General features: G+C 50.5%; 1 protein-coding gene across 1 annotated transcript; it reads right to left on the bottom strand.

The window, feature by feature from the left end:
* Window positions 1-3,511: 3,511 nt before the first annotated feature.
* Window positions 3,512-10,951, bottom strand: LYPD5 (LY6/PLAUR domain containing 5). Its single transcript, XM_024237476.3, has 5 exons — window positions 10,888-10,951; window positions 7,963-8,091; window positions 7,071-7,247; window positions 6,714-6,860; window positions 3,512-6,110 (listed from the first exon to the last, which is right to left on the bottom strand). The coding sequence occupies exons 1-5, from the start codon at window positions 10,949-10,951 to the stop codon at window positions 5,872-5,874; spliced, it is 756 nt and encodes a 251-aa protein (XP_024093244.2). The 3' UTR covers window positions 3,512-5,871.
* Window positions 10,952-12,337: the final 1,386 nt, after the last annotated feature.

Genomic DNA, 12,337 nt, shown 5'->3' on the forward strand with positions numbered 1-12,337 from the left:
CCGGCTAATTTTTTGTATTTTTAGTAGAGACAGAGTTTCACCGTGTTAGCCAGGATAGTCTCAATCTCCTGACCTCGTGATCCGCCCGCCTCAGCCTCCCAAAGTGCTGGGATTACAGGCGTGAGCCACTGCGCCCGGCCTATTTTACTTTTAATTAAATTTTTTAGAGAGATGGGGTCTTGCTACATTGCCCAAGCTGATCTCGCACTCCTGGGCTAAAGCAATCCTTCCACCTCTGCCTCCAAAATTGCTGGGATTACAGGTGTGAGCCACTGTTTCCAGCAGGTGAAGCTTTTATTAGGTGAGTGCAAAAGTAATTGCGATTTTTGCATTGTTGGAATTTGCCATTTGATATTGGAATACATTCTTAAATAAATGTGGTTATGTTACACATCATTTGTTTGTTTTTTTTTTTTTGAGACAGAGTCTCGCTCTGTCACCCAGGCTGGAGAGCAGTGGCACGATCTAGGCTCACTGCAACCTCCGCCTCCCAGATTCAGGCGATTCTCCTGCCTCAGCCTCCTGAGTAGCTGGGATTATAGGTGTGCACCACCATGCCTGGCTAATTTTTGTATTTTTAGTAGGGACAGGGTTTCACCATGTTGGCCAGGCTGGTCTCGAACTCCTGGCCTCAAGTGATCTGCCTACCTTGACCGCCCAAAGTGCTGGGATTACAGTTGTGAGCCACCATACCTGGCCTGTTATACATCATTGTAATGGGCATTTCTTGCTTTATGTTTTTCTGCTAATGACTTATTACTTGATGTTTATTTTATGTTTATTTTAGACTCTGGAAATGATATTAGACAAAAAGCAAATTAGAGCGACTTTCTTATTTCTTATTTGAGTTCAAAATGGGTCATAAAGCAGTTTGTTGAATTCTGAAGCACGTATTTTTATACTACAGGAATCAACAAACTTATTTCTCAATGGCAAAAATGTGTTGGTTGTAATGGTTCTTATTTTGATTAATAAAGATGTGTGTGAGCCTAGTTATAATGATTTAGAATTCACGGTCTGGACTGGGCGTGGTGGCTCATGCCTGTAATCCCAGCACTTTGGGAGGCTGAGGAGGGTGGATCACCTGAGGCCAGGAATTTGAGACCAGCCTGACCAATATGGTGAAAGCTCCCCTCCCCCCGGCCCCCATCTCTACTAAAAATACAAAAATTACCCGGATATGGTGGCATGCACCTGTACAGTCCCAGCTACTCAGGAGGCTGGGACAGGAGAATTGCTTGAACCCAGGAGGCGGAGGTTGCAGTGAGCGGAGATCGTGCCACTCCAGCACTCTAGCCTGGGCAACAGAGCGAGACTCTGTCTAAAAAATAAATAAATAAAATAAAATTTATGGTCCAAAACCATAATTACTTTTGAAAGGCATCTCCCTCTCTGCTAAGCACTCAGGAAGGCATCTGGGTCGCAATACCCAGGCAGCTACATAGCTGAGTCCACAGTTTCACTTGGACTCCGCATACTATGAGTTCTAAGGCAGCCGGTGCATCCCTGTTCTACTTAGTGAGAGCTGTCAAGTATAAGCTTTTAGAAGTTTTTGAATCACTCTCATGACAAAGAACTGCCAATTGCTCATGTATTTCATCTCACAGGAGTCCTTGGCCACCACACCTCAGGGAGAATCTTCTATCTCAGAAGTACAGTCATACACTGCCTAACAACCCCTTGGCCAACGACGGACTGCCTTTATCATCACTGTGGCACCATAAGATTATAAAGAAGCTGGCAGGGCGTGATGGCTCACGCCTGTAATCCCAGCACTTTGGGAGGCTGAGGCAGGTGGATCACTTGAGGTCAGGAGTTTGAGACCAGCCTGGCCAACATGGTGAAACCCCGTCTCTACTAAAAACACACACAAAAAATTAGCTAGACGCGGTGGCTCATGCCTGTAATCCCAGCTACTCAGGAAGCTGTGGCAGGAAAATCGCTTGAACCTGGGAGGCGGAGTTTGCAGTGAACTGAGATCGTGCCAATGCACTCCAGCCTGGGTGACAGAGCAAGACACTGTATAAGAAAGAAGAAGAAGAAGAAAAAAAGATTACTATGAAGCTGAACGATTCCTTTTTTTCCCCGTTCCTCAGGCTGAAACCTATTTACCCTGTTCCTCAGGCTGAAACCTAGGAGTCATCTCAAGTACTCCTCAACCAATATATCAGCAAGTCCTGTCTTCTCCACTAATAAAATCTGTTCCTTGCAGCCTGTTAAGGAGAAGCTAAACTTAAAAAAATCTATTCATTTTCCAACTCCTTGCACTACCTCTGCCATCATCTCTTGCCTAGGTATATCATCTCTTGCCTAGACTGGTGCAGTAGCCACCTCACAGGTCTAGCTTCCATTCTTGCCACAGGGAAGCTTTTAAAATGTAAAGCATGTACACAAGAGCACATGCTGTAGGATTCCATTCATATGAAGTTTAAAAATAAGCAAAATTGATCTGTGATAGAAGTTGGAGTCATGGTTATCCTTGGGGTGGGAAACTGACTCTGAAGGGCTATGAGGGAGGCTCTGGGGACAAGGGCTGGAAATAGTCTACATCTTGACCTAGGTGGAGGTTATTCAGGTATGTACATATGGAAAAATGGCAATTTATGCATTTTATTGTATATATTTTATACTTCAATGAAAATGTTATATCATATATTACATGTAATTATATGTGCATATAATTATATACACATACAACATATATATGTATATATGCACACCTATATATGATTATGGCAGTCTTCTACTTCTCCAATGCATTCTTTTTTTTTTCTTTTCTTTTTTTTTTTTTTTTTTGAGACAGAGCCTCAGTCTGTTGCCCAGGCTGGAGTGCAATGACATAATCTCAGCTCACTGCAACCTTTGCCTCCTGGATTCAAGCGATGCTCCTGCCTCAGCCTCCCGAGTAGCTGGGGCTACAGGTGCATGCCATCATGCCCAGGTAATTTTTGTATTTTTAGTAGAGACGGGATTTCACCATGTTGGCCAGGCTAGTCTTGAACTCCTGACCTTGGGTGATCCGCCCACCCCAGCCTCCCAAAGTGCTGGAATTACAGGCATGAGCCAGTGCACTGGCTCCAATGCATTCTGTGTTAGTCTTGGATTAACCAGAGAAACAGAACCAGTAGACGATCTATAATATAAAATTTATTGCAAAGAATTGGCTTATGTGGCCTGGCTAGGCAGGTCAGAAAGAGCAAGCTGGAATCTCAGGCATGGGCTGAAGCAGCTGTCCATAGTTGCAGTTTTTTTCTTCCTCAGAGAAGCCTCATCTCTGCTCCTAAGGCCTTTCAGCTGATAGAGTCAGGCCCACCCAAATTGTCTAGAACAATCTCCCTTCCTCAAAGTCAACTGATTATGGACTTTAATCACATCTACGAAATACCCTCACATCAACACACTGATTAGTGTTTGATTGAATAACTGGAACTGTCACATAGGTAAGTTGACACATCAAACTGGCCATCCCAACTTCAGACCACATTTGCAATAAAATCCAAAATCTGGCTGGGCATGGTGACTCACACCTGTAATCTCAGCACATTGGGAGACTGAGGCAGGAGGATCGCTTGAGCCAAGGAGTTTGAGACTAGCCTGGGCAGCATAGTGGGGCCCCATCTCTATAAAAAATACAAAAATTAGCAGGGTGTGGTGGCACACACCTATAGTCCCAGCTACTAGGGAGGCTGAGGTGGGAGGATTGCTTGAGCCTGGGAGATTGAGGCCGCGGTGAGCTGATTGTGCCACTGCACTCCAGCCTGGGATAGAGCGAGACCTGGTCTCTAATAAATACACAAACGAAATCCAAAGTTTGCTTTGGATTGCTAGCCCATCAAAAAGGCTAGCTCCTTGAAGGTGGGAATTTTTGCCCCTTTTGTTCCCTGCTGTATGCCCAGCAACTGGAACAGCGCCTTGCACATAGTAGGTGCTCAGTAAATGTGAAGGATGAATGAAGACATCCAGCTTCCCCTTGTATGTCAGGGTGTAAAGACACCTGAAGCCCTTGTCACATTGGCCTTACAGGAGCATAGGAGCGGAGCGTTTCTGAATTGCCCCCCTTCCCACAAGGCTGCTTGCTGACATGGAGCGAGAAGATACGAGAGTCCACCCTTGCTATGCACTTACTCTGAAGATTGCTCTCTCACTGTGCTTTGGGCAACTTGTCTGTAAAACAGGAACGTGTCTTAGTCCCTTGAGGCTGCTGTAACAAAATACCATAGACTGTATGGCTTATACACAACAGAAATTTATGTCTCATAGCTCTGGAGTCTGGGAAGTCTACAATCAATGCACCGGCAGATTTGATGGCTTGTGAGGACCCACTTTCTTGCTTATAGACACCTGCTGGCTGTGTTCTCATGTGGTGGAAGGAGTAAGGCAGCTCTCCAGGGCCTCTTTTATAACGGCACTAATCCTATTCATGGGGGCTCCACCCTCATGATCTCACCACCTCCCAAAGCCCCATCTCCCAGTAACATCACTTTGGTTATTAGGTTTCAAAAGATGAATTTTGAGGAGACACAAACATTCAGACAATAGCAGGATGCAACTTACTTTTTTGCTTCCCTCACTGAGTTGCTGGAAAGATCAAGTGGCAAAAAGCGTGTGAAAGAACATGGTCAAGCATGTGCACAGAGAACATGCTGAAGGATCCCATCTCTATGAAGTTCATGTACTTATGAAAGTGTCCTGCACACCCTGTGTTCCTTCCTCCCTCAGACCTTTGTCCAGGCTGTCTCTTCTACCTAGAATGCCCTTCCTCCTGCTTCTTTTTGCCAGCTACTATTGATCCTTTAGGATTTTGCTCAAGGGTTAATTCCTCCAGGAAGTCTTCCCTGATCTTTACAGCTTGGAGAATTTCACCTTGCTGAACTTTGCCTTGTGTGTTTTTCTGTGAAGTTAATCGGTACTCATGTGTTTAGGAGGTGGGGTTGCTTAGCAGTTCATGGGGCTGGGAATCTGGTTCCTGAATCTCTACTCACTAGATACACGAGCTCAACCAAGTGCTTTTGCCTCTCAGTTTGTTGACTTGTGACTTAGGGCTTATGACAGTAGCCCATTTATACTGGGCCACTGCTGTGTCCCAAGCACTAAATGTTCATCTCGTTGAATCCTCACTGCAACTACTGTGAAGCAGTTCTTGTCATCATTATAGAGTTTATTTTCACCTCTACCTTATAGGTGAGAAAATATTGGCACAGAGAGCTCAAGTAACTCACCCATGGTCTCTGCAGGCTGAATGGTGGAGCTGGGATTTGAAACCATGCAGCTCGGCTCCAGAGCCTGGCTTAAGTAACTCGCCCATGGTCTCTGCAGGCTGAATGCTGGAGCTGGGATTTGAACCCATGCAGCTTAGCTCCAGAGCCTGGCTTAAGTAACTCGCCCATGGTCTCTGCAGGCTGAATGCTGGAGCTGGGATTTGAACCCATGCAGCTTAGCTCCAGAGCCTGGCCTACTAACTGTTAGGGCATACTGCTTATTGGGCCTCTCATGATGACACTAATAAAGACATCATTGTATAGCTCCCTCCTAGAGCTGCGACAGGCTCTGAAGGGAGAGCACAGGAAGCCGTGTTACAGGGTGCCTGGTGCCTGGCTGGTGCTCAGTGAGTAACAGCTGTGATCAGAATTGCTCTTCATCAGGGCAGGACGTGGCTGTTTTTGCCCTCCACTGGGATGCTGGTGACTGTGTCCAGTTTCTTCCAGTCCTGTTGACCAGGTTGTGGGGCACAAGGGAGGGAGAGATGGAAGGCCAGAGGGACAGGAGTGCAATTCTTATTTTAACATCATTTTCCAGTGAGCTACGTGATAGGGGCTGAAGCAGCAAGAATGAGGTGTGTGAACCCTGTCCCCAGCATCCTGGAGGGGCGGTCTATGCTGAGAGCCCCACCAGCAGGAGGACTGGGAGGAGCAGGGCCAGGACCTGTAGTGCTCGCGGAGGGGTGGTGGCTGAAGCACTGGTGAAGGGCTGGGTCATGGATTTCCCGTTGCAGAGGTGCCCCTCACAGCAGGAGCCCTGGAGGTCGATGGCTGTCCAGGGGCTGGTGGTGCCCTCGGTAGTGCAGGAGGGCCGGTGGCAGGTTCTGATGTACACAGGGACTGAGAAATTGCCTGGGGGTGGGCAGAGCAGTGAGGAACAGTCAGAACTGAGGGAGACAGCTGCACCTGAACCTCCATCTTAATGGCTAGGGCCATGCCTTGGTCCTCAGACTTGCTTCAGGTTTTCCTCCTAAGACCAGGGCCAGGCCTCCCTCAGACCAGGGTCATGCCTCTTCCCTCAGATCCCAGGGCCATGCCTCTTTCCTCAGAACAGGGCCATGCCTCCTCCCTCAGAACAGGGGCCATGCCTCTTTCCTCAGAACAGGGCCATGCCTCCTCCCTCAGACCAGGGGCCATGCCTCCTCCCTCAGACCAGGGTTATGCCTCTTCCCTCAGACCAGAGCATGGCCTCCTTCCTCAGAGCAGGGCCAGGCTTCTCCCTCAGACCAGGGTCATGCCTCCACCCTCAGACCAGGGCCAAATCTTCTCCCTCAGACCAGGGTCAAACCTTCTCCCTCAGACCAGGGTCATGCCTCCTCCCTCAGACCAGGGCCATGCCTCCCACCTCAGAGCAGGGCCATGTCTCCCTGTTGAGCCTGTCCGGTATCACTACCCTCATGGCTGCCCTGCCTCCGTATCCCTTGCCCAGGCCCTTCCACACTTCCAGCCCCTTACCGACTGTCATTCTGCCATTGCCCTGGAAGCAGGCGGTCTGGTCCTGGTGACACTGGACCCGTCGGGACCTGCCGATAGCGCAGTCATCCTGGTGGACCCCGATACAGGCGTAGCACTCGGCGCCGCTGAGCGTCGGTGGGTCGGGTGCTGGCAAGAGAGCATAGATGCACACTCAGGCAGTGGTACCCTGGCACAGTCGTGCGGGCTGCGCACTGCGCCAGAGCCCGCGCCTAGCACATCTAGGGGGCTGGGATCCTAGCGCGCCCAGAGAAGGCGCTCAGCGGAGGCCACGCTTTCCCCGAGGCTGCCCGGCCTCTCATCGTCCCTCCCGGAGCCCGGCCCCGCTCTCGCGCGCACCTTGGCTCAGGTTGGGGAGGGCGTCATGAGTCATGAGGTGGGCGTTGCATTTGTCAGTTGTGCAGCCGCGCACCACCGAGTAGTCTGGCGGCAGCGCGTCCGGGTTCGATTGCGTCTGGCCCGCAGGAGGCCCGGTCCAGCAGCCCTTCCGCACCAGGGTCACCGGCGCGCGATACCCTGAGGGCGGGATCAGGGCTCGTGCTCTGCTTCCCGAAACGCTTCTCCCTCTAGTCTCAGCGTTCTTCCTCCTCCCTCTACCCTTTTGCTTTCACCTACACCTCCTCCCCTCCCTCCTTCCCTCCTTCCTGTCACCCCCAGACCTTTTCCCCGAGTTCTTCTCTTCCTCCACTCTTCCTCCCTGTGCGCCTCCCCCACCTTCTCTTCCTTGCTTCCCCATTGTCTCCTCCCCCCACCGCTCGTCCCTCATCCACTTTTTCTTTTGTGGGGCGGGGGACGGAGCCTCGCTCTGTCGCCGGGCTGGAGTGCAGTGGCCCGATCTCGGCTCACTGCAACCTCCGCCTCCCGGGTTCAAGAGATTCTCGTGCCTCAGCCTCCCGAGTAGCTGGAATTAAAGGTGCCCGCCACCACGCCCAGCTAACTTTTTGTATTTTTAGTAGAGACGGGGTTTCGCCATGTTGGCCAGGCTGGTCTCAAACTTCTGACCTGGTGACCGCCAGCCTCTGCCTCCCAAAGTGCTAGGGTTACAGGCCTGAGCCACTGCCCTAGCCCTCATCCACCCTTTTCTTTCTCTTCCTCCTCTTCTTCCTCTCCCTCCCCATCTTTCTATCTTTATCTTTTCATCTTCTACTCAATTCCCCTCCCTTTCTGCTCCCCTCTCCCCCCTTTTTCCTCCCTAATCTCTCATCCCTGTCCCCCTGCTCCCGCTCCTTACCAGTGTCCAGAGACAGGATAGCCTCAAAGCACTCATGAGGACAGGAGATGCTGGGCAGCTTCATGGCCCTGAGGTCAAAGGGGCCAAAGTAGGTGTGTTCAAAGCTGTAGCACTGCAGGGCTTGGGACCCTGGGGAGAGAGGCGTGGCAGAGTCAGCAGGGCCAGTGTGAGCCTGTCCCAGGAACTCACAGCTCCACCCAGCAAATGACAGGCACACAGGCCTGGCCCCTCTGCTCCCAGGGAAGCCACGCCTTGAGAGACCAGGTGCTGCTATTGCAGCTGGTCACAGCTGTGTCTGTCTCATGGCAGAGTAATGACCTCTCTGCAGCTGACAGTCCAGTTTTTTCCCTCCAGGCCACTCCAGGTCTCCACCCTCTTCCAGGAAGCCCTCTCCCTAGCTTAAATTTAGAATAGGAAGGAAAAGTGATTCATTCTTGCTCTGCCCATCCTTCCCCACGCTTAACTCACAATGTGGACAGCACAGTAAGAGACCCCTGAAGGGAAACATGCACTCCAGGATAGGTAGAGTGAAGTGTGGTCCTGTAGTGCCCTGTAAACCCATACATCAGCCCCAGCAACACACAAACTGACATAAACACACAATAACAACATATACACACAATAACAACATATACACAGGTTCATCCAAGTCTCACAAATATACACGGAATATCCTGAATGCACCCAGGCAGAGTTTTACATTCCCACACAAAACAAGTACACACCTGGACCCTGCAATATAAACCCCTCTAACTAAGGCACAGCACTTCACACATGGAAAATCACACAGGCACAAAGCATGTGTCTGTGAGGATGCTTGTGCATGTGTGATAACCATATCAACACAGAGAGGGACCAGATGCACAGAAAATCACACCCAGAGAGGTCCCAAATCACAGAAGCACAAATAAAACCAGAGGCCACAATTATGCAATGTTTAGAGATACAGGAAAATGAGACCACAAAAACATACAGTTTAAAATCATATATGGAGGCTGGGGGTGGTGGCTCATGCCTGTAATCCCAGCACTTTGGGAGGCCGAGGCGGGAGGATCACCTGAACACAGGAGTTAGAGACCAGTCTGGGCAACATGGTGAAACCCCGTTTCTACTACAAATACAAAAATTAGCTGGGCATGGTGGTGCATGCCTGTGGTCCCAGCTACTCAGGAGGCTGAGGCATGAGAATTGCTGGAGCCTGGAAAGCAGAGGTTGCAGTGAGCTGTGATCGCGCCACTGCACTCTAGCCTGGGCGGTGACAGAGGGAGACTCTGTCTGGAAAAAAAAAAAAATTAAAATCACATATGGATACAAAATGTATAGACCCATGTAACGCAGATACATGGAGAGAAAAAAAAAAAAACACATCAAAAGGCCCAAACAATTGGCCAGGCATGGTGGTGTCCCCCTGCAGTCCCAACTACTTGGGAGGCTGAAGCAGGAGAATTGCTTGAGCCAAGGAGTTTGAGGCTGTAGTGAGCCATGATTGTGCTACTACACCTTAGTGTGGGCAACAGAGTGAGACCTTATCTCTATTTAAAAAACAACCACAAGAAAAAAGGCCAGTCTCATTGGCCGACGTGGATGGATTGCTTGAGCTCAGGAGTTTGAGACCAGCCTGGGCAACATAGTGAAACCCCACCTCTACAAAATCATACAAAAATTACCCAGGTGCAGTGGCACATGCCTATAGTCACAGTTACTCAGGAGGCTGAGGTGGGAGGGTTGCTTGGGCCCAGGAGGGCAAGACTGCAGTGAGCTGTGATTGTGCCACTGCACTCCAGCTTGGGGGACAGAGCAAGACCCTGTCTCAAAAAACAAAACAAAAAACAAAAACTGAGCATATATACATAGAGATAAATATAGGCTTACAAATCACAGAGATACATAAACACAGACACAGATACACAAAATTACACACGCATCTCTTTTACAAAGAAAGCAAACTCAGAAACAGACCCACAAAAGCATTTGTTCAGACTAAGACTTTGAAACCTATACAGAGAAACACACAAGCACAGAGACCCACAGGACATACTGAACCTGGACACATACAGAAATCAAACTCTCTCCCATTAAGGAGCAGAAACACACAGATTTAGTTGTGTGCAGGAATAGCTTCCTTTCTACATTTCTAATTCCCTGTCTTTGTAACCACTTCCATTCTGAAATGAGTTATGTTCCTGTCCTAGCCCACAATGGGGTAGAGGTTGCCTGAAGGTGAAGCCAGGGTTCCTGCCAGTTCCGGAAAGAGTCCTGAGGGCTCCCTGGAAAAACCTTTGAATTGGGGGTTGGGCAAGGACGAGAAGAAAGGCTGGGATGGTGGGAAGAGAGACACCAGGAAAAATGACTGATGGGAGAAGAACAAAGGCAGGGAAGAGAAATGAAAATGACATAGCCTCCAGGCTCCTGCCCACCAAGACCCAAGAGTCCAGGCCCCCAGCCCCCTCCTCCCTCAGACCCAGGAGTCCAGGCTCCCAGCCCCCTCCTCCCTCAGACCCAGGAGTCCAGGCTCCCAGCCCCCTCCTCCCTCAGACCCAGGAGTCCAGGCTCCCAGCCCCCTCCTCCCTCAGACTCAGGAGTCCAGGCCCCCAGCCCCCTGCTCCCTCAGACCCAGATCAGGCCCCCAACCCCTCCTCCCTCAGACCCAGGAGTTCAGGCTCCCAGCCCCCTCCTCCCTCAGACCCAGGAGTCCAGGCTCCCAGCCCCCTCCTCCCTCAGACCCAGGAGTCCAGGCTCCCAGCCCCCTCCTCCCTCAGACTCAGGAGTCCAGGCCCCCAGCCCCCTGCTCCCTCAGACCCAGATCAGGCCCCCAACCCCTCCTCCCTCAGACCCAGGAGTCCAGGCCCCCAGTCCCTCCTCCCTCAGATCTAGGAGTCCAGGCCCCCAGCCCCTTCTCACTACTGGATTCAGAAGTCTGGGTACCTGTCAGGCAGAGCGCAGCCCCAAAGAGGCAGAGCAGAATGACTCTGGGGACCCCCATTGCCATTGCTGAGCTGGGCCACCTGGGACAGCTCCTCCCGCTGTGATGTGCTGCCTGGCTGGTTCTCCTTACTGAGTCCTAGGCATCCCGGCCACCCAGCCTGGCCAGTATTTCTCCATCCCACCCTCCCTATGTGGGCGGGTCTCTTCCTAGGTAATCGTGATGGAAACAGGGTGATCCTCAGTTGCTGGAGATCTACACTTCTGGGTCTGAGGGAGGAGGGAACTAGAAGTCTGGAACCCTTAATTTTGAATGATTGGTGTCTTGTTGGCCTTCTTCCTACACCCCTCCCAACACTCTGCTCTAATCTGAGGGTGGCACATATGGCCTTTTGACTCCCCTTCCCTCCCCCTACCCCAACACACACCACCCACACAGCTTCCAATCCTGGGACGTCTCCACACCCAAAGACACGTTCATCGTCCCATCCTCTAAACCTTCTCTGACCCCCATCTCCCCACTCATCCACACACCCTCAGCCTCCAGCACCTTCCTGTCTCCCAGCCCTGATCAAACTAGGCTGGGCTGGTGTCTGTCTCCCCTACCAGGCTGTGAACTCTTTGGGGGCCTCCAGGAATGTCTGAGATACTGTATGAGTGAACGAATGAATCAATGAATGAAGACACAAACAGAGAGGCACCAAGAGACATAGAGGGAGAGACAGACACAAAAGAGAAACAGAGAGAGACAGTGTGCCTTCAAGGAAGCAATTACACATGAGATGCAGAGAGACAGACACAGACTGGTGTGAACAGATGTGACTGTGTAGTCACACAGACAAACCTAGAGGTGAAGAGGGACATCCCGATAGACACAACATGCCCCCAGGTGTTTCAGAAACATTTATTAAATGAATGAAATCAGGAAGATGGAGATACAGCAGACAACCAGAGGGTCACTGTCCCCCGAGGACACAGACAGACACATGTGGATGCTCAGACACTCAGCAGATGAGGAGGTCCAGAGGAGGCCCCAGCAGGTGGTTGGTGCTGAGGCAGAGACCCCAGGCTAGCACCTCCTGGTTTGTCTCACTTCTTGCTGCTTGGAGATGCTGCCTGCTGGATCAGGCTAGTGGATACTAGCCACAGAGTGGTCATCAGCCATGTGCAGACACCTAGAACCTCAGACCCACATCTGGATGGCAGATTCCACGTAACACTGGTGACCAAAAGAGCCTTAATGGTCCCCTCAGATCGACTAAACTTTAGACAGGTTTCTTCCTGACTCTTGGCCCTGGATCATGCTTTTTATAGAGCACTTACTTTAGAAAACTTGTACAGTCATCCCTCGGTATTGTTTTCTATTTCTATGTTTTTTTATTTTTGTTTTGTTTCAAAATATTTTTTATCCAAAGTTGACTGAATCCATGGAGGTAGAACCTGTGGATGCAGA

This window comes from Pongo abelii, chromosome 20 (assembly GCF_028885655.2).
Source record: "Pongo abelii isolate AG06213 chromosome 20, NHGRI_mPonAbe1-v2.0_pri, whole genome shotgun sequence".
NCBI classification, from domain to species: Eukaryota; Metazoa; Chordata; class Mammalia; order Primates; family Hominidae; genus Pongo; species Pongo abelii.

Coding starts and splice junctions, on each gene's coding strand:
- LYPD5 (XM_024237476.3), bottom strand. CDS start 10,951: ATGGCAATGGGGGTCCCCAGAGTCATTCTGCTCTGCCTCTTTGGGGCT. Junction 8,092..10,887: donor GGCTGCGCTCTGCCTGACAG/GTACCCAGACTT, acceptor CTCTCTCCCCAG/GGTCCCAAGCCCTGCAGTGC. Junction 6,861..7,070: donor CCTCCCCAACCTGAGCCAAG/GTGCGCGCGAGA, acceptor CTCTCTTGCCAG/CACCCGACCCACCGACGCTC.